The 21712-nt window shown below is 44.7% G+C and overlaps 1 protein-coding gene across 3 annotated transcripts in view; it reads right to left on the minus strand.

The window, feature by feature from the left end:
- The window catches only part of SLC28A3 (solute carrier family 28 member 3), a 64615-nt gene that overhangs the window by 31689 nt on the left and 11214 nt on the right, over positions 1 to 21712 (minus strand). The window contains exons 1-5 of one of the 3 annotated variants that reach the window (XM_083464899.1): positions 20771 to 20956; positions 8549 to 8641; positions 5771 to 5853; positions 4948 to 5039; positions 712 to 901 (exon numbers count right to left, since the gene is read on the minus strand). In XM_083464899.1, the coding sequence (XP_083321025.1) occupies positions 712 to 901; positions 4948 to 5039; positions 5771 to 5853; positions 8549 to 8641; positions 20771 to 20830 (518 nt within the window). In that variant the 5' untranslated portion in view covers positions 20831 to 20956. Of the gene's footprint in view, positions 1 to 711; positions 902 to 4947; positions 5040 to 5770; positions 5854 to 8548; positions 8642 to 20770; positions 20957 to 21712 lie in introns of those variants that run through there. The other 2 variants (XM_083464901.1, XM_083464900.1) reach the window with 2 other exon arrangements.

Here is a 21712-nt window from a genome sequence, read left to right on the forward strand (position 1 = left end):
AGGGAGTCTTCTCTTCTCATGAGGTGGCCAAAGTATTGGAGCCTCAGCTTCAGGATCTGTCCTTCCAGTGAGCACTCAGGGCTGATTTCCTTCAGAATGGATAGGTTTGATCTTCTTGCAGTCCATGGGACTCTCAAGAGTCTCCTCCAGCACCAGAATTCAAAAGCATCAATTCTTCGGCGATCAGCCTTCTTTATGGTCCAGCTCTCACTTCCATACATCACTACCGGGAAAACCATAGCTTTTACTATATGGTCCATGAATGTGTCTTTCAAAGCTATTCAAGTTGGTGGCCATCACTACTCCTTGTGGGAGTGAATAGGAGAGGTTCCCTCCTAGGGGGACTTTGATAACCCTTCGATACCAATGAGCTAAACACTGAAATCTGCTAAGTGCTGTGAAAATCTGCAAACTGCTGTGAAAAAAGACAGCTGCAGAGGTGGCTTCAAATGTTGCCAGCTCTTGCCTACCCACCTTATGGCTATATATACTGAAACTGACTTCTGCAGGGTTAAGAAGGCACTAACATTTACCAAGAACTAACACCTAAAGGTCCATCCTCGGTGTTCATAAAGCTGCATTTATATTCCCTGCCTCTTTAAAAATTAATAAATCATGGTTTCAAAGTGTGATTTCAATGAATACATTATGTGATGATTATGAGCTAGAGCAACTAACTCATCTGCAAAGAAAGGAAACCACAATATTTACCATTTCAGCCAAAACCATTGGGTATCCAGAAACTTTCCACAAGGGGAAAGCGATTCTGCGATTCTGTCCTCATATCTGGCCATCAAAAAGTCCCAGCAGATGAAGAAAATGGCCAGGATGGTGAGTACAAAAAGGGCCAAAGCTCTGCGAAAATTCAAGATACAGGCCGCAATTACCATGGCCAGATAAGCTGTCATGGAAACAAGCATAGTCATAAATCAGATATGCCATATATAAGACATGCCCATTGCATACAATACCTGTCCTCCCTTGTTTCCTCTCCCAACAAAATCCTCAAACATCTTTGCTACAATTATCCAAGCCTTTGTTTGGAAAACAGCACTTCAAACAGTGCTACTTGCATAAGCCAGTGCACTTATTGACGCAATTTTCCTTTCCATGCGATAAGAGCAAATGCTTGGGGAAGCATTCAGTGGGAGAGCAACTGTTTTGCACACAAAAGGTTCTAGGTTCAATCCCTGACATCTCTAGTTGAGGCTGGGGAAAGAATCCTGGAGGAACCTGCCAATCACTGTAGGCAGCATTGAGCTAGAATCTAGCTGCTAGATGGACCCAATTCATCTGGCTTGGTTTAAGGCAGCTTCCTATGCTGGAATGCCGGGGAAGAGTGAGGTCCAGCTCTGAGGGCCTTCTGGTGGTTCCCTCACTGCGAGAAGCGAGGTTGCAGGGAACCAGGCAGAGGGCCTTCTCGGTAGTGGCACCCGCCCTGTGGAACGCCCTCCCATCAGATGTCAAGGAAATAAACAACTATGGGGGTACCTCCGGTTGCAGACGGGATCCTTTCTGGAGTTCCTGTTGGATCAGTAGGTTTCCGCAACCTGAGGGGCCGCTTCTGCGCATGTGCGTGTGTGGCAGCAGACCACTTCTGCGCTTGTGCGTAGCATGGTAGAGCGCTTCTGTGCATGCGCACGAGGTGAAACACTTCCGGGTTTGCCACTTTCGCAACCTGAAGTTTACGTGTAAGCCGAGATGCTACTGTATCTGACTTTCAGGGAAGCTTTTTATGTTTGATGTTTTGTTGTTTTTTTAATAATCTGTTGAAAGCTGCCCCGGGTGGCTGGGGAAACCCATCCAGATGGGCAGGGTTTAAATAAATTATTATTATTATTATTATTATTATTATTATTATTATTATTATTATTATTGAGGAGGGAGGATGGTGGAAGCATCCTTACCCAGCAAAGCAGAAAGGACCACTCACACTATCACATCTAATGTTTAACTAAGCCAAATTTCCATGCTTCACTGACAAAGAAAATTAGAAGAAGACTTGCTCACATTACACTTGTTGATATGTGTGTATCTATTTGAAATTCTCTGTTGCTGATCAGAGAAGAGTTGAGAGCTCCACCCCAAGTGCAACATTTTCCCATCACCACATACCTCCATATCACACAAAAGGTACATTTTAAAAAGGACAAAAGATTCTCACATGCTAATTTATATATATAGATGCACATTTGGAAATAATTACTATAATTTACCGGTAAGTAAAAACAACACCACATCTACTCTGAATAAAACTTAGTTGAATTCCACTCATAGTGCTTCAGTCTCTGTTCTTGTAAAAGGGAGGGGATAATGCAAGAACTGTTGACTATCAGACTATCAGGAAGTATTTCAAGGAGACCTGGCCAGTCTAGGGCAGGCCCAGCTACCTGTTAGACCACAATCTGTATTCTGGTCCAGGGTAAAGGTAAAGGGACCCCTGACCATCAGGTCCAGTCGTGGCCGACTCTGGGGTTGCGGCGCTCATCTCGCTTTACTGGCCAAGGGAGCCGGCATACAGCTTCCGGGTCATGTGGCCAGCATGACCAAGCCGCTTCTGGCGAACCAGAGCAGCGCACGGAAATGCCGTTTACCTTCCCGCCAGAGTGGTACCTATTTATCTACTTGCACTTTGATGTGTTTTCAAACTTCTAGGTTGGCAGGAGCAGGGACCGTACAACGGGAGCTCACCCCATCATGGGGATTTGAACCGCCGACCTTCTGATCAGCAAGTCCTAGGCTCTGTCGTTTAACCCACAGCGCCACCCGCATCCCAGGTAGGTCCAGGGTAGGTTCAGTCATTTGAATGGAAGCTATTTTGAGGTTCATGGAAGAGCTTTGGAAGAGGCAGAGGCTCTAATGAAAGAAAAGCCATGACTTAGCAAAGCCAGTCTTTATTCTGTAATATAATGTGATCATTTAAGACAGAATTGGCTCCCACTGAGGGACTTTCATGATTTGGTAAAATGGATACATTATTGGCTCATTTCCTCCCATGGTATATTTAAATGAGGAAGTCTCTGCGATCACCAGTAAAATAAGGTCTGTGTTTCTCCTTTGCACACAAGTGCCCAAGTCCCTCAGACAACAGCAGAAGTGCTTATGAAAAGGAACCAATTATTTAGAGAGGCCTTTTCACATATTTTTCTCACTATTTGCCCCAGAGCCTGTGTTATGCAAATAGCTAGAGACATGGAAACTGAATCCTTAAATATTAGCTCCCATGGTAAAAAATAAAAATAAATAAAGTGTGCTTTGTTTTGCACTGTGAGGCAAGTGCCTACATGTGGGATAATGTGAGATGAATGCGTGGCGTTTCTGCAATCCTCTCTTCGTTGAGTTTTCATTAAAGATTAAGGTGGGAGGAACCACCTTTCTGATCCAAGAGCAAAAGGTAGGAATGAACAGCCAGCTTTGATAACTTCATTTTACAACTTGCAGTGTGAACATGTATTTTCTCCAGGAGAATTGTTACAAAAAGGGGTTTACAAAACAATATTGCTGAAATATAAGTTCATTTACCTATCATGATATCAATGCCAGTATGGCTTCATGTTGAGTTAAAATCATTACAAACCAACTGTGCTTCTGAACGCATGAACATTTGGTGGTTGACCTCTGCTGAGTCAGACCCATTGGTCCTTGTAGCTCAATATTGTCTACTTAGACTGGCAATGGGTCTCAGCGTCTGAGACAGCAGACATTCCCAGCCCTACTAGAGAGAACATGAATTGAACCTGGAATCTTCTGCATGCAAAGCAGGCGCCCTAACAATGATTCTCAAAATGTGGGAGGTTCAGGGAGCCAACAAGTTTTTCCAGTGAGCTTTTGGGGTAATTTAGATCATTTAGGATGAAATCCTGTACACGCTTGGGAGTAAATCCCATCAATAGGACTTCTGAATAGATATGTGTAGGATCACACTGTAGTAAGTTTAGAAGTAGGTGGCAGTCTCTTGAAATCTTACAAAGAGATTTCAAAGAATCAAAGTATTTGTACAGTTGGAAGGGACCGCAAGGATCATCAAGAAGTCCAACCCTCTGCAATGTTGGAATATTTTGCCCATAACCTTGAGATTAAGATTCTCATGCTCTACCAACTGAGCTATACTGAAAATATGTATATCACATCAAGCCAATTTGGTGCAGTGGTTAGAGTGTTGGACTTGGACAGAGATGGGGAACCTGTGGCTCTCCAGATGTTGTTGAAGTCCAACTCTCTTCATTCCTGATCTTTGACCACGCTGGCTGGAACTCGTGGGACTCTGGACTAGGTCTATCTCTGGACTAGGATCTGGGAGACCAGGGTTCAAAACCTCATTGAGTGATGAAACTCACTGGGTGACCTTGGGCCAGCTGCAGTCCCTTAGCCCAGCCTACCACACAGGGTTGTTGAGGGTGGGGGAGAACCATGTATGTCACCTTGATCTCCTTGGAAGAAAGGTAGGGTATAAATGTAATAATAATAAAAAATGTAAGTGTACATCATATCTTTCCCTTTGTAGATCCTAATAACAAGTAGCACTACTATTCTGCATGGTATGCAATCGTCAGATAAGTTTCAGTTGCTGTCTAATAAGGTAATTCCATTTTGTGTCATTACCGTATTTTTCGCTCTATAAGACGCACCAGACCACAAGACGCACCTAGTCTTTGGAGGAGGAAAACAAGAAAAAAAATATTCTGAATCTCAGAAGCCAGAACAGCAAGAGGGATCGCTGCGCAGTGAAAGCACCAATCCCTCTTGCTGTTCTGGCTTCTGTGATAGCTGCGCAGCCTGCATTCGCTCCATAAGACGCACACACATTTCCCCTTACTTTTTAGGAGGGGAAAAGTGAGTCTTATAGAGCAAAAAATACAGTAATTTCAGGCTTCAAACAGAAACACACCCACCCAAACTCTCTATAAAACTAAGAGATTATCATTTTCTGTGATGTTCAATAAATACCTGCTATTAGTATTCCATAAATAACATATCGAATTCTGGTTTTATGTTTCCTGAAAAAGTGTAAGGCTGCATCATATTTCTTTTCAAAACACCTAGGATGACAAAAAGCAAAGAGGGTGGGTGAAAGCAAACAAAAGTGAAGACAAACAGAGGAATAGGAATACCGAACTGAAGCAGGCTACTTCTCCAGGCTGAAGTGGCACTTCCCTGAAGCAGCCCAAAAGGAAGCAGACTGGATCCCAAGCTCTGCACCCATTTCACAGATTTGTAAGGTGCTGTCTTCAGAGTAGAGTCACTCAAAAACGTATTGGCGCACTGATTCTCAGCCTTTTATCCAGACAGGCAGGAAGCCTTATTATAGTTCAAGGACACATTCCAGCCCGCAGTGAGGTTTTGTGGTCTGGAGATTGGAGAGAGTCCCAAGGACTAGAAAATAAGTCCTGGAGGGCTACATTTGGTCCTGAGTTTCCCCACCCCCTGATCTCTGACATTCTGTATAAAATATGGGGCCTTAAATGCTGGAAGTTCTGGCTTTGGGAAAGTCATTATCTCTCCAAGTCTCTTCCTCCCAAGATTTTATTTGTTAGAATAAAATGGGGCAGCCCTGTGTGCATCCCTCTGTGTTACTTAGAGGAAAGAAACAATAACAGTTTTGGTTGAGGTTCAAGGTCAAGTGATGACCTCTGGAATAGGCTTCTGCACATCAGTGACACCTTTGAAAATATGGTGTTGAATGTTGATTTGGCAAACAGAACACATCTATGTGGTGACATTTCACTTGAAGAGGAAAGTGGTAGTGGGAAATTCGGAATTATTTTTTTACCCTTTGCACCCAGAGTCCTTGTTTTCTCCTGAGTCATGTTTGTCCACTTCCTGTTCACCTTCAATACTGATGTCTGTATCAAGCTGGATGGGTTGGGGGAGGTGGGAAGAAGCAGAGAAGAATCCTGAACATGTCATCCTCAGCTACTGTTTCTTGCAAAATTGAGTGCACAATCTGAAGGATAATTACCATCCAATCCATATCCAAGAGGTAAAAATCAGATTTATCTGCTTACAGATGGAAAATCGGGTCCTCCCTTAAAGAGGGCACGTACTGCGGTGAGACCTGGACAACCGACACCCTGTGTTGTGGGTGGGAACATTTGGTAAGCCACAACACCTGACTGGTAGGTCCCTCGAAGCTGGGTACAATCTGGCCAATGGGACGCAGTCCAAATGGTTCGAGGGACCTATATATACCCTTGCACGTGACCCAGAGCTTCCTCTTTCGGCATGTGCATTCGGAACACCCGCCCACCTCTCCCTACTTTTAGAGCTTGTTGCACTTGACCTTGCTATGCCGTCGTGTGTCGTCTGTCGTTGGGACAGGGGCACGGCAGGAATTTTCCCCACTTGGCTGATTGGCTGTTGCCATTTGGGTTTTGTCTGCCGCGTAGGAAATCGTCACAACTTGTAAGGTTGTGGATACGCTCTGGTTCAGGTGACAGGGATGGGGGAACGCTCTCACCATCCCTATGTGAAGGGCGTTCCGTTAAAGGAATCCAGGGACTCGATGGTTTGGTCAACCCCTGAGAGAGGATTGTGCCCATGCCTGAGTCCAGGGGGACATTTTGGTGGCGGAGATAGCCTGTTCCTGGCTTTCCTCTTATCCAGGTGTTCACCCTTGGCTGACCTATGCTGGAACCCTGGGTCAGCGCTACCTGTATGTCAGGGAGCTTGTCGAACCAGAGCCTATGCAACCAGTCACTTGATGTAAACAATAAAGTTGTGGCCTAAATTCTGCCAAAAACTAAACCAAAATTTTGAGTCATGTGTGAATTTATTTAGGGGGGAGGTTTCTGGGTCTGAACACGCAAACAAATGAAACTCTCTTCCATTCGTTCCTGCAGCCCAGTCCCAGGCATCTACCTCTGCTGACATATATGACCTTAAGCTAGCCTAACACTACATAGGATTGTGGGTTTAGGGCAGTTATATTAAAAACGCCATCACCTTTAAGTGTTATTTTAAAAAGGGGGCACAAGATGTTGGACATAACATAATGATGGCTGACTGGGAACAGTTATGGACCACAGGTATGAAATTTATGGCATGTAATGCCCTAAGAAAAAATTTAATGAAAATGATTTATAGGTGGTACATGACACCAGTCAAGCTTGCAAAAAATTATCATTTGCCCGACAATAAATGTTGGAAATGTAATGAGACTGAAGGTACATTCTTTCACCTTTGGTGGACATGCCCAAAGATTAAGACATTCTGGGAGATGATCTATAACGAAATGAAAAAGGTACTCAAATATACCTTTCTGAAGAAGCCAGAGGCCTTTCTCCTAGGCATGGTTGGCCAATTGGTGTCAAAGAGGGATAGAATTTTTTTAATGTATGCAACAACAGCAGCAAGAATACTCATCACGAAGTATTGGAAGACACAAGATTTACCCACCCGGGAAGAATGGCAGATGAAGTTGATGGATTACATGGAACTGGCGGAAATGACTGGCAGAATCCGAGACCAGGGAGAGGAGTTGGTGGAAGAAGACTGGAAAAAGTTTAAAGACTATTTACAGAAATACTGTGAAATTAATGAATGTTAGGAAAATGTTGGAATGAAGTTATATGGCTTTAGTAGAAATGTTATAAGGAATTAAGTATAAATAGATTACTAGAGTATTAAAGGGGAAAATAAGGTTAGAATGTGTTAAGATAATTAAAGGATAGAAAGCAGAGGAAGATGGAAAGGAATTGCTGAAACAGAAGTGGAGTACAAAAAGGGAGGTGTGAGGAGGTCATTGAAATAAGTGAATGAAAGATAAGATATTGAAACTGTTTGATGTGTTTTAAACTGTTTTTGTTTTGTTTTGTTAGTTTAATGTGTTAGTGTAAGGAATTGTTTTTGTATTGTATTGTTTATTTCTTTTTTTGTAGTGTTTAAATTGCTGGAAAAGTAATAAATATTATTTTTTAAAAAAATAAGTGTTATTTTAAAAAGGAAGAGAAAGCAGCAGGGGGATCAGAATCATGATCACAGGAAGAAGTTCCCCTTGCACCGTGGTCCAAATGAAAAATTTCCCCCCAACAGCAATTGCAAGATGGAAGTTGTGTGTGAGTGTTGTCAGGACTGTGGGGCAGGTGGAAATGGGTAAACTCCTCCTGGCCCCACCCATTTTTTAAAAATCCAAATACAGCTTTTCCCAGCCTGGTGTCCTCCAGATGTTGCTGAACTCGGAGGCAAATTTGAGTGGGGGTGTGTGGAACTGGTTCACCTGCACTGGGGGCCAAGCCATGAGGCTGTCACAGGGGACACTGCAACAATAACTGATAATGAGATGCGAGAGGAGGGGGAACATCGAATTTTGGTGTTGCACAGGGCACCACTGAAATCTGAAAGCCCAAAGTCTGCCACTGCTGGACTAAGTCTATCAACCTGACTGTTGGCCATGCTGGCTAGGGCTGATGAACGTTGGAGTCCAACAACATCGAGAAGAGACCACTTTGAGGAAGTCTGCTATAATATGAAGTGTAGCTTGGCCCTTAGCTTGGTTGGTATTCAGATTCAGAAGTGCTTGTAGCAAGTGGGTGAAATAAGTAGTTCTTACCTGGTTAGGATGGAGGGGGTTGCCTTTTTCCATGTTCCTGTGTCTCATTGCTATATCATTCTTTTTGTTTGTATCATCACTTTCGATTTCCTCCTAAAAGGCACAACAATTGAAAACAGAGAATTTGTTCCGATTGGAAGTTAATAACAAACCTTTATCAGCACAATGAACAACAAACAGGAGGACACCCCCACTGCAATGCCTTAGTAAGAAGATAGCAGAGTTAAAGAGAGACAATAGACACTTTCAGACATTCATCCTCAGTGAAACACCATACTTGTCTACGTGAGAGCCTGCAGTTGTATTGTCTCTTATTACAACATTCAAGTGAGCTCTTGTAGGGCATAGAATAGAAAGTGCCCACTGTCGACCCTCTGCCACTCACCTACACAGCTTGACCTTCTGAAAAGGGTGATTGTGAATTTTGGTGAGCAGGTTGTTGTTGTTTCAATTTATATACTGCCCTATACCTGGAGGTTTCAAATAGCATGGGAGGCACCTAATGGATGAAGCGGGAGCTGCAGAATTAAGGATTCCTAGTATTTAGTACTGACTTCATAGTATTCTGGTCCAGTCTTATTCAGTTTCCCCATGACCCATCTCAAAGATTTATTAGTTGTCCCACAACAGGCGTCTAGACTGTCCACAAAAAATACTGAACTAAACTGTGGGAGAGATAAGGAACCTGTGTTGCTGGACTCTTAAGAGTCCCAGTCAGCATGGCTAATAGTCAGGGATGATAAGAATTGTAGTCCAACAACATCTGGAAGGCCACAAGTTCCCATCCCTGTGTTAATGTCTGTTAATGTCTACATAACTGCTGTTAAAGGCACAACTCCCATGGTTGCTTGGAAAGTTGGCAGCTGTACCAGATTCCAAATAGGCCAGAGCTCATATGCATATAATATTTTACTGACATAAATTTTGACTGATGCAATTCCCCCCCCCCCCCCGTTTCTCATAGTTCTTCACAAGTGGGTAAAGCTATAAATGTAAACATAGATACTAAAACCCTGAACTACATAGTATCTGGCAGCTGTTTAAAGTTTAGTCTTAGATTGTGGGCTTGTGTAGTCTAAACAATCATGTGGTTTTGTTATATGTTGCCCTTTGGTTATGATTACTCCTTGCTTACAATGTATTTTTCAAAACCTGTGGTCTCCAATTCACCGTAAAGATCACGCTAGCAATTTTGCCTAGAGCTTTTGTGGAACCAGAAAATTTGGAAGGACGCCTTCTTCCCTGGCTAATGGGAGTTGTAGTCTGGAGGGCACCAAGTTCGTGAAAGCTGCAATCGGGTGACCAGAAAAGAACAAAGGAAGGTGATGTTCTTCTTCCATTTCATCATATAGAGCAATTTCAGCTGATGCCGCTGTTTATCACATCTGCATGATGAGTTGTGCCTGCCGAAATGTCCAACACGACACAACTGGTCAAGGTATAGGAGCCCCGCTCTCCTTTGTGTTTGATGACACTTCTCAGCAAAGATGGGTCCTAGACATAACCATGCTTGGATTCCTTGGTGCTTCTTTAGAATCTCTCTTTGTGACCGAAATGAGTCAGTTCTCTGTTCTGGATCAAGGCCATGAAAAGATGCACTGCTTCCTTGGACCCAATCTGCCATTGTCATAATGGCAGCATGATTATAGGTCTGACTTCACTGCTATGCTATATGCAAATACTTTTCCTTTCTATCCCGAGGGCAGGAGTGGCTTCTGAATCATCTGCTCTGACACGGCCTTCAGGAAATGAAAATGTAAAGTTCTTAATGAAAACAGATCCTGCCCAGGTTAAAGAAACTACATTAATTAATTAATTACATGCCACTAGTCATGTAGGCAGGCATGCAAAAATGATATAGAAACAAAAAGGGAAGGGATCACCTAAGGTTCACGGATATGAATATCTGAGAGGGTTTTTTTTGGGAACTTGGGCTATGTACACAGCAAGGTGTAGTACTTTCCCTGTGCTGCGTTTCAAGTAACATTTTTATGTTGACTCTCAGCACGTTTCCGAGCACAATTCAAAGTGTTGGTGTTGACCTTTAAAGCCTTAAAGGGCCTCAGCCCAGTATACCTGAAGGAGCGTCTCCACCCCCATCTTTCTGCCCGGACGCTGAGGTCCAGTGCCAAGGGCCTTCTGGCGGTTCCCTCATTGTGAGAAGCAAAGCTACAGGGAACCAGGCAGAGGGCCTTCTCGGTAGTGGTGCCCTCCCTGTGGAACGCCCTCCCATCAGATGTCAAAGAGATAAACAACTACCTGACATTCAGAAGACATCTTAAGGCAGCCCTGTTCAGGGAAATTTTTAATGTGTGACATTTTAGTGTATTTTTGGTCTCTGTGGAAGCCGCCCAGAGTGGCTGGGGAAACCCAGCCAGATAGGCGGGGTATAAATAATAAATAATTATTATTATTATTATTATTATTATTATTATTATTATTATTATTATTATTATGTTGCTGTACACATCAGAGGGGACAAGGATGTCTTCCCCTGATGTGCATTACCACAGATGTCACAAATGTACACACCTTAGCTTAACTGTGTCAGTTTTCATTTCTTAGTGCAGAAAGTATTGATCTGATGTGTAGAGTTTCTTCCCCCTATTCTACTTAATTTCAAGAGGGTTCTGGAAGCTTCTCTGTGTGAAAGAAGCAAGCAGAAGGTTCCTGATGTTTGGGTTATTCCTTCTGGGAAGCTGAGTACAGCTGATTTAAACTGGTTCTATTTTGTCTTTCTGTCTTCTTTCTTCTTCTCTGGCGATCACTCATAGCAGAGTAAGATTGTCTTCCATAAACACGGTTTTAACAATGAGTCCATAAGTGACTGTGGAGGCCAATTCTGGACCCACATGTCCTTCCACAGTGGGGACATTGGTTCCCGGGCAGGAGTTGACCACAATGTGGATTTGCCAAGCGTGCCTTCCTCTTAGCACGTTTCTCCCTTGCGTTCTGAGTTCGAGTCTCTTCAAAGTCCATGACACCTTTGGTAGTATAATAAGAGGCCAGAAGGAGCTTGGCTTTCACACTTTATCTTTCTGTCTCTCTTTTGTTCTAGTGTGGTTTTTGTTCTAGTATACTATATGCTTATTATAAGTAACTTGTAAGTATAAGTTAAGTCTGCTGCAACTGGATTTCTTATGGATATTGCCAATCCTGATTGTACAGTGGTGCCTCGCAAGACGAAATTAATTCGTTCCGCAAATCTCTTCGTCTTGCGAGTTTTTCGTCTTGCGATGCACGGTTTCCCATAGGAATGCATTGAAAATCAATTGATGCATTCCTAGGGAAACTGCCTTCAGACCAGGTCCGGGGACAGTCTGTCCCCGGACCTCTTCTGAAGGCTGGGGGGGGGGGAACAAGGGCTTTTCTTCCCACCCCCAGCATTTTAAAAAACCCCGGGACAGCGGAGGACTTCTCCGCTGTCCGGGGCGATTTAAAAGCCCCTGGGAAGGCAGGCAGGGGGGACAAAGACTTTTGCCCCCCGCCAGCCTTCAGAAGAGGTCCTGGACCTCTTCTGAAGGCGGGCGGGGGGCGAAAGTCTTTGCTCCCCCCCTGCCTTCAAAAGCCCTCCGGGACAGGCAGGCAGGGGGGAGCAAAGACTTTCGCCCCCCGCCCGCCTTCAGAAGGTGTTCCCTCCCCCCCCGCCCGGCTTCGGAGCACCGTTCCGAAGCCAGGCGGCGGCGGGAGGTGTCCCCTCCCCCCCGCCCGGTTTCGGAGCACCGTTCGGAAGCGGGGCGGCGGCGGGAGGTGTTCCCGCCCCGCCGCCCGGTTTCGGAGGAGCCTTCCGAAGCCCGGCGGCGGCGGGAGGAGGTGTCCCCGCCCCGCCGCCAGGCTTCGGAGGAGGTCCGAGGACAGTGGGGAAGACGCGCTGCGCTTCCCCGCTGTCCCTGAGATTTCGCTATGGGCTGTCGTCTTGCGAAGCAAGCCCATAGGGAAATCCGTTTTGCGAAGCGCCTCCAAAACGGAAAACCCTTTCGTCTAGCGGGTTTTCCGTCTTGCGAGGCGTTCGTCTTGCGGGGTACCACTGTATTGGATTTATGACCATTATGCTCATTTGCCTTCAGTAGCTTTGCTGGATGAAATACAATTGCCTCTGGTCTATTTGGGGAGGGTGTGCGTCCTGCAACATGTTTAAGTTTTTACTCTGCTAACTATACATTGGAATCTACTCTGGATCACTATTGAGTAGACTTCCAATTGACAAACTGCAGCTTACATTTTCAAAGCAGATGGAAGCTTGTTTGAGGGGTGAAATGCCAAACAGCAACATTTGTCAAGAAACTACTGGATAGGTATGGATTGTGACTAATGCGCTGCTTGCTCAGCTTCGAACAATAGCAGTGGGGGCATAGTGGAGCCAGGGTAAACAGTAAAGTGTACACAGCTTGGCTTTTACTGAAGAGGTTCCTGGTTCAGAGTTCATGCCAAAGCATATTGCCACCATCCTGCCTCAGTAAGGATACAGGAGAGCAATTCTGAGCCCTTTAGAGATGCTCATTCAGGTTCAATGAATGCTGTTCTTTGGGCAAGCATCTCCACCTCTGACCTACCTGTTAGAAAGTCTCTAGAGAGCCTTCTCTGTGCACACTTGCATTTGTGTGACCCTCTTAGGCTGTATTGTTTAAATGAGGGATGAAACCTGCCACTACAGATTTGCTGTCATCCCTAACCATTGGCCATGCTGGCTGGGGCTGAGGATAGGCATGGGGAGTACAGCAACATCTTGAGGGTCACGGCTTCACCATCTCTGCCTTAAATATACAACAAATGTGTAAAAGCAAAGCAAAACAAAAGCATTGAAGATACCACCCAAATGGGCAGAGTGATTCACGGGCTGTGTAGACGCTATTCATTTAAAGCACATTTGATCTGGAATTAATTGATATTGTTATAATTTGGGTATTATTCAGAGAATGTTGGAAAACTAATAAAACTTATTTGAAAAGAAAGCACGTTTGAAGCATGTTCTTTCCCTCAAAGAATTCTAAGCACTGTGGTTTATCCCTCAGAGTCACAATTCCCAGCAACCCGTGTGTGTGTGTGTGTGTGTGTGTGTGTGTGTGTGTGTGTGTAGGGGCAGAAGAAGGGGGGTGCGGTAGATGCGGTCTGCCCCAGGTGTCACCACTGAGGGGGTGTGTGACAAAATGCAGGGTGGCAGTCATGGTGGGGAATGTAGCGCACCACAGCCACGCATCTCTCCTGGGAGAGATGCGGTGGCTTGGGTGCACCAAGGCTCCACGCTGCCCAAATGGTCTGCCCCCTGCCTCCCCCCCCAGCTGTAGGGAGGAGGCAGGAAGTGGGAGGAGGCAGGAAGACTCCAGAGGCCCCTCAGTACACCACACCCCTATGGGTGACTTGCCCCAAGCGCCCAAGCAGCTTCTTCCTCCGCTGTTTCTGTGTGCATTTAATATGTTTTAGAGGTACAGTGTAAACCCAGTGTAAACCGCGACGCGGGTGGTGCTGTGTGGGTTAAACCACAGAGCCTAGGGCTTGCTGATAAGAAGGTCGGGGGTTCGGATCCCTGCGATGGGGTGAGCTCCCATTGCTCGGTCCCTGCTCCTGCCAACCTAGCAGTTCGAAAGCACGTCAAAGTGCAAGTAGATAAATAGGCACCGCTCCAGCGGGAAGGTAAACGGTGTTTCCATGCGCTGCTCTGGTTCGCCAGAAGTGGCTTAGTCATGCTGGCCACATGACCCAGAAGCTGTACGCCGGCTCCCTTGGCCAATAAAGCGAGATGAGCGCCACAACCCCAGAGTCGGCCATGACTGGACCTAATGGTCAGGGGTCCCTTTACCCTTTAAACCCAGCCTAAGTTTCTGACTCTGGATCAGGGATGGGGAATTGGACCTGGCCCCTCCCTGGCAGGTGGGTGTGTTTGCACAGCTCCTGTTTTGCTCCCTTATTGACTGTCCCCCCACCTGCTAAATTTTAACTGTCCACTCTGATAATGCTGATCATGCTGCTTGTTTGTCTGGATAGAGGATAATAGAGGGTTGCATGAGTGTGTGTAGGAACTAGCCTGCTGTTCAAAGGTAAAATACACGTTCATTGTTCTGCCCATGTTTGCCTCTGCTCCTACCCATCACTGGCATTTGACCCCCAGGAAAATTGCCCAGAAGGAAATGCAGTTCTTTGTCTGTGGAAAAAAACAACAAGCCTTATCTTTGATGTAGCCAGAAACCACTCTTTGCTTAATTGCATGCTGTGCTCTGGATTATGAGGCTTTACTATTCAGGAGGTTGACATTAGTCCAGGATTTGTTATATGGGCTGTCCTGTTTTGGCATCAGAGTTTAAACCAGAGGAACATGTATTTCCTCAAGAGATTTGCATTGCCCGGTTGCTGACGGGAAAGGCACGTTTGTGAAAGAAGCCACAGTTCCGCATAGCAGAGTGCAGTGACTAAGTATGAAGTGTAAAAAAAACACTACAATCCCCACTTGAAATTTCACTTCTGGCGTGAGCTTGCATGGTCTTAGGCAAGTCCCTATTTGAAAAAATAATTACTTATTTACTCAAATATTCCACTCCAGCCTTTCTGTGTCACTTTTGTGAGTCAAGGCAGCTCACGGCAAAGATTTGTTTAGAAAGAAAAAGAACAATGAATACTATTATATCACAAGAGCAAAATCCACTGAGAAATTATCCCTCACAAGCCCCATTTGAAATGAATGGAAAACCTCTTCCTGGAATGTTCAAATATCTGCTATGCCCTAAGGGAAAGTCATGCCGGAAAGTCTCCATATTTCATGTCTGTATGCCTTCAGAGTGTTGGAAATGACATAGAAATAATAGAACGAATAGTGTCTGTAATGCTTCAAAAGCATGCAAAACCTGCTCTGTGAGAGATGAGCTAGGGGACATGAAGAACAGGTGTGTACACCCTGGGAAAAATTACTTATCATATATATTACCAGTGAGAACATTCTCTGAGAGCTGATCCTTAAGTAACCAGAACAGTATGATACATATACAAGAAGAAATGTATAACCAGGTTTAGGGGAATGCCAGCTTTGCATTAAATCTCCAAAGCAGCTGACTTAAAGGACTGCTTTCGTCTTCTTGGGCACACAGGGTGGGATTCAACTAAGTTGTTACATGCATGGAACAAGGTCTGCTCATGCAATGAGACTCTCCCCCCCCATGCATCTCACCCCCTAAACCTGCACTGGGTGCTTGGAAGTATTCCCGAAACAGGTTTAGGGTGTGTGCATGTGATACAAGGGAGGAGGAGAAGGGAGGAAAGTGGACCTTGTTGCATGAGTGTTCTATGAGTGCATCCCTTACATAGTGCTGCATTGAATTTCACACCTAGAATTGCTGTGGATAACCACCCCCTGGCCCAAATTCTCCATTCTCATTGAGGCATTATGGCTGTTCCCATCTTCTGTGGCTGTAGCTTCCTCATTCCCTATTCTGCCCCAGGACTGTAGGTCTTCTCACTGTTTCAGAGCAGAGAGGGAGAACTCAGATGCAAGAGCCTTTCCTACTACTGTCAACTGTCAGCAGCTCTTTCTTTCTTTCTTTCTTTCTTTCTTTCTTTCTTTCTTTCTTTCTTTCTTTCTTGGTTTGGTAGGGAAGCCAACCCAAGCTGCCTCAAATTACTCATGATAGCCAACTAGAATTAACATAAATAGTGCACCTGCATTTGAGAACCCTTTGCTGTGCAGAAATGAGCGTGTGAAGCTTTTCTTGGCTTGGAGCTAAAGCAATTAACCACTTGTTAATTGCTGATGGTCTTAGAAAAGCCCTTACCAAACATAGAGGGAGGGAGGGAACAAAGACTGTCACTGCAAGGCCACTCCCATTAGTACTAGAAAGCATTCCTATTATGACCTTTTGACCATTAGGAAGTAGATACTGTAGCTGTATGTAAGCAGTTGATATAAGCTGATAATTCACTTATTTACTCTCTAGAATGAATGAACAATGCTCTTTGTTTAAGCTTAATGATTAAACTCTTAGTGCATCCCTAAGGTGTGAAACTTGGGTCTAAACACAGCAGGATACGGGAAGTCTGTGATCCATACTTTTTTAAAGTTAAAGTAGCCACAAGGGACCCCAGTTTTTATCACTGGCACTGGGAGATGGGGTATTTAACATAAGGAGCCACTATCTATCTCACAATCTGCAACAGAAAATATGCAGGTGCAATAGGTTCCTGGTTAATCTCCTTTCCAGGGATGGGTTCAGTGGACGCTGGTTCATTAGGGCGAAAGTAGCAGTGCCCAATCACCAACAGCTTGCCTCCAGCCAGCCCCTTACCTCCATGCCTTCTTGCTCACAACTGACTGCCAGGGTGACCCTGGGTGTCAAGCCTCCTCTCACTGTTGCCTGTGTTGAACTCAGCAGGGAGGGGAAGAAAACCAGTGCTCCCCCCAAAAAAAAGAATGTTTAGGCTCAGGGGTACTCTCATTTTCCTACTTATATTGAAACATTGCCCCTCAAGGAGGCCAAACTTAGATTCACAAAATGTTTAGGGGTATGCGTACCCCCTGCATCCCCCCAGAAAAAAGGGACTGGACAAAACCATGATTAGTTTTGGAAAATCCTTTGGCAATCCTCATAGAACTCTAGCCCAATGGGTGCCATTAATTTGATTCTGAATTGATTTTAGAATAAATTGATTTTAGAATGTATTTCAATTAATTGATTGTGATTTTATGTAAACTGTGTTACTTTTACTGTTGTTAGCCGCTCTGAGCCTGGCTTCAGCTGGGGAGGGCGGGATATAAATATATATTTATATATTTATAGTTGCCTCCGCCTCATTGACTCGGGATTCCCAGGCTGTTGGTCTTCATGTCTTCTACCCTATGAGCTAAAATGGACATCTGCCAGTGCGGAGTGGAGCTAATAACTCTGGGGCAGAGGTAAGAGTAAGACTGGAATAACATTTTTTGGGAAGACTTGAGCAGTGCTACCACTTCAGTCAAAGTCAGAGCCTCTCATGTCTGCTTCAGTTTTTTAAAAAGTAATTCTAAAGTACGTCTGTTCCAGTTAGTCCTTCAGATCAGTACAGTTGTACTTTGGGTTAAGTACTTAATTCGTTCCGGAGGTCCGTACTTAACCTGAAACAGTTCTTAACCTGAAGCACCACTTTAGCTAATGGGGCCTCCTGCTGCTGCCGCGCTGCCGGAGCCCGATTTCTGTTCTCATCCTGAATCAAAGTTCTTAACCTGAAGCACTATTTCTGGGTTAGCGGAGTGTGTAACCTGAAGCGTATGTAACCTGAAGCATATGTAACCCGAGGTACCACTGTATTATTATCACTGCATCTAGTGATAGTTTGTTTAGTGATGTGTAATTGTTTTTTGGTGGGGGGAGTGGTTATTTTATATACTTGACAAAATTTGCTCTGCAATATTTTTCTACTTTATTTTTTCACTGTCTTCTGACAGCTCCCCAGGAGTCTTGAACACAGAACTTGGAAAATATTTTTTTTTATCTCTGTGCCAAGCAGAAGTTTGGAAAGGTCTGTTCTTTGTGTGAAAAAGAAGATCTTTGCAATTCTTACACTGGTGGATTACAGCTCCCATTACATCCTGTGTCTTAAACACAGAGCTTGTAAAATAAAGTTTGTATGTGTATGTGTGTTTCTGTTCAAAGTAGAGGCTGGGGAAGTTTTTTTGTCCTGACTTCACACTTCTGCCAGATTGCTTTATATGCCAGTTAGGTGATCTAGAAGGTTGATGTTAATGTTATGTATAAATTCTTACATGTATTTTCTTGGGGTGGTGGTGCTTCTGAACAATCAATAATGTCTTGTCTAATGGCATAAGCTGTGGGTGGTGATGTTTGTAGGTAGTGATGTCAAAAGGAAACTGAATGCATACAGTAAAGTTAAAGGTAAAGGGACCCCTGACCATTAGGTCCAGTCGTGGCCGACTCTGGGGTTGCAACTCTCATCTTGCTTTACTGGCTGAGGGAGCCGGCGTACAGCTTCCGGGTCATGTGGCCAACATGACTAAGCCGCTTCTGGCCAACCAGAGCAGCGCACGGAAACGCCGTTTACCTTCCCGCCGGAGCGGTACCTATTTATCTACTTGCATTTTGATGTGCTTTCGAACTGCGAGGTTGGCAGAAGCAGGGACTGAGCAACGGGAGCTCACCCCGTCATGGGGATTCGAACCACCGACCTTCTGATTGGCAAGCCCTAGGCTCTGTGGTTTAACCCACAGCGCCACCCGCGTCCCCCCATACAGTACTGAATGACAATTGCATCATTAACTGTTCACAAGAGCAGTTCACAACCGTGACTGTCCCCATGTAAAATCCTCATACTGGGCTCCTCTCTTCCTCCTGCAATAGCCTTCACGTGAGCTGCCTGGCCTGAGGGCACTTCAACCCTGTTGGCCAGAATCAGGTAGGCTAAGTTCAGTGTTTCCCTACCCAGGTTCCCTAAGCACATGAGAAGGAATACTCCCCTTACTTCAGCTGGACCTGAGAACAGCCCTTTGAGCTAAAGTTTCTATCAACCAGCGACATACTTTCTCATTTGTTAGACTTCCGGTTCTTCCGTTGAATGATATGCTCTCAGAGACTGTGATTAATGTGTCATGCTTAATTACCTCACTGGGCTTGCCCCATGTGCGGCACTCCCCTAGTTCTCAGCATAGCTGTAAACGTTTCCCATTTTTAATGGGAAATTCCCTTATTTCGAATAGGATTCCTCGCAAGAAAAGGGAAAAGTTGACAGCTATGGGTCTCAGGTTGGGGCTCTGAAATATCAAGGTATGGGGATGCTCCTGACCTGGCAAACCTAGAGAGGACTATGTCACAATATGTACTACAAACTATTAGAAAGTAATCCATTTTACACTGGGTTTTTTTTTTAATGGCATATTGCTGCTACATTAAAGATAGCATACTTTTGAGGAAATGGGGGGGGGGGTAAGGAATGATGGGTTTATTGAAAAAGCAGGTTCTGATCCTTGCATCTTGGAATGTTAAATCCCAAAATACTTTACAAACGCTTGTATTTCTTCTCACTGTTATGAAGGGTTGCACCCATTTGGTTTATTTATTTAACAAAATTTGCATACTGCTTAATCATAAAGCCTGTTTTTTTAAATCAGCACAGCAGATAGGCAATTGTTACTGGCTTCTCTTTCCTCCTAGAGCTCAACCTGGCTCATTCTCTGACCAGGCAGATTATAGTATAGCTGGATAAAAGGGGAAGGAAAACCACATCCTTCCTGCTTATGCCTTCCTCTCTGCCAGTCACCCCTGGTTCACACTGATGGGCTGCAGCCGTTTGCAGTTTCAGACAAGGCCTTTGCTGTTCCTACTCAGAGATGCCAGGAATTGGAACCTAAACCTATGGGGTGCAAAGCGGTTGCATTGTTACTGAACTCTACGGTCCAGGCTATGGCTATTTCCCTTGACTGGGGAGCATCTCTACCTGGGGGAGAAATGGCTGTAACCTATCTCTACCTTCATAGGATCCTGTAAGCCAGTGTGGTGTAGTGGTTAAGAGCGGTAGTCACGTAATCTGGGGAACCGGGTTCGCGTCTCCGCTCCTCCACATGCAGCTGCTGGGTGACCTTGGGCCAGTCACACTTCTCTGAAGTCTCTGAGCCCCACTCACCTCACATAGTGTTTGTTGTGGGGGAGGAAGGGAAAGGAGAATGGTAGCCGCTTTGAGACTCCTTAAAGGGAGTGAAAGGCGGGATATCAAATCCAAACTCTAAGCACTTTCCTCCCTCTCCACACTTCATCTTCATCACAACCCCATGAGGGGTAGGTTAGGCTGAGAGGTGATGACTGCCTTGTTTGTGGTCACCCACAGAACTCCATGGTCCCTAGTCTGGCACTCTGACCACTTTACCACACTACCAAAGCAGGCATAGAGCCAAAATGACCATGACAATTTGCTGAGCACAATTTCAGTCAGTGAAAGGTAGCAGTAGGCAGAAGAATGTTTAAAATCTGTAAGCAAAACTCACAAGGCTCCAAAGTTAAAACAAAAAAACAAACATGCCAAGAATTGTTCTGTCTGCTATAGTGATACAGTAAGTGACAAAGAAAGCGGTGACGGGAGCTTCTGTTCACAATACCCCAATTGTATTCAGCCCTTTGGTCAAGAGCACAGGTAGGAGACATTTTGGCAGGTGTACCAGGGATTGCAAAATCCTTTGTCCCTGTTGATCAGATAAGCTCCCTAAAACCTTACTGTGCCATTTTAGCCTTCCACAGAATGAAAACTTTTTCATCTTACCTCAAATGCAGGGTTCCTGTAGCTATTGGCAAAACTCCCATTTTCTTCCTGTATAGCCATTTGTTTCTTCAGGTAGAGCAAGGCTGTTGTTGCTTTAAAAAAAGACACTTCTCAAAGCTGTGGCTGTGGTCCTATGCAGCCACCAACAATATCAAGTTAAGCTGTGTGTACAGTAGTTCTTCTTACTACTAGAAGTTTACTACTGTTTCAGAGCAGAGAGGGAGAACTCAGATGCAAGAGCATTTCCTATTACCGTCAACTGTCAGCATCTTTCTTTCTTTCTTTCTTTCTTTCTTTCTTTCTTTCTTTCTTGGTTTGGTAGGGAAGCCAACCCATGCTGCCTCAAATTATTCATGATAGCCAACTAGAATTAACATAAATAGTGCATTTGCATTTGAGAACCCTTTGCTGTGCAGAAATGAGTGTGTGAAGCTTTTCTTGGCTTGGAGCTAAAGCAATTAACCACTTGTTAATTGCTGATGGTCTTAGAAAAGCTTTTCTTGGCTTGGAGCTAAAGCAATTAACCACTTGTTAATTGCTGATGGGCAGTGAGAGATTTTACTTTCTTGGGCTCCATGATCAGTGCAGATGGTGACAGCAGTCACGAAATTAAAAGACGCCTGCTCCTTGGGAGAAAGGCGATGGCAAACCTAGACAACATCTTAAAAAGCAGAGACATCACCTTGCCAACAAAGGTCCGTATAGTAAAAGCCATGGTTTTCCCAGTAGTGATGTATGGAAGTGAGAGCTGGACCATAAAGAAGGCTGATCGTCGAAGAATTGATGCTTTTGAATTATGGTGCTGGAGGAGACTCTTGAGAGTCCCATGGACTGCAAGAAGATCAAACCTCTCCATTCTGAAGGAAATCAGCCCTGAGCGCTCACTGGAAGGACAGATCGTGAAGCTGAGGCTCCAATACTTTGGCCACCTCATGAGAAGAG

Source organism: Podarcis liolepis (assembly GCF_965112155.1).
Source record: "Podarcis liolepis genome assembly, chromosome: 11".
In the NCBI taxonomy this organism is placed as follows: domain Eukaryota; kingdom Metazoa; phylum Chordata; class Lepidosauria; order Squamata; family Lacertidae; genus Podarcis; species Podarcis liolepis.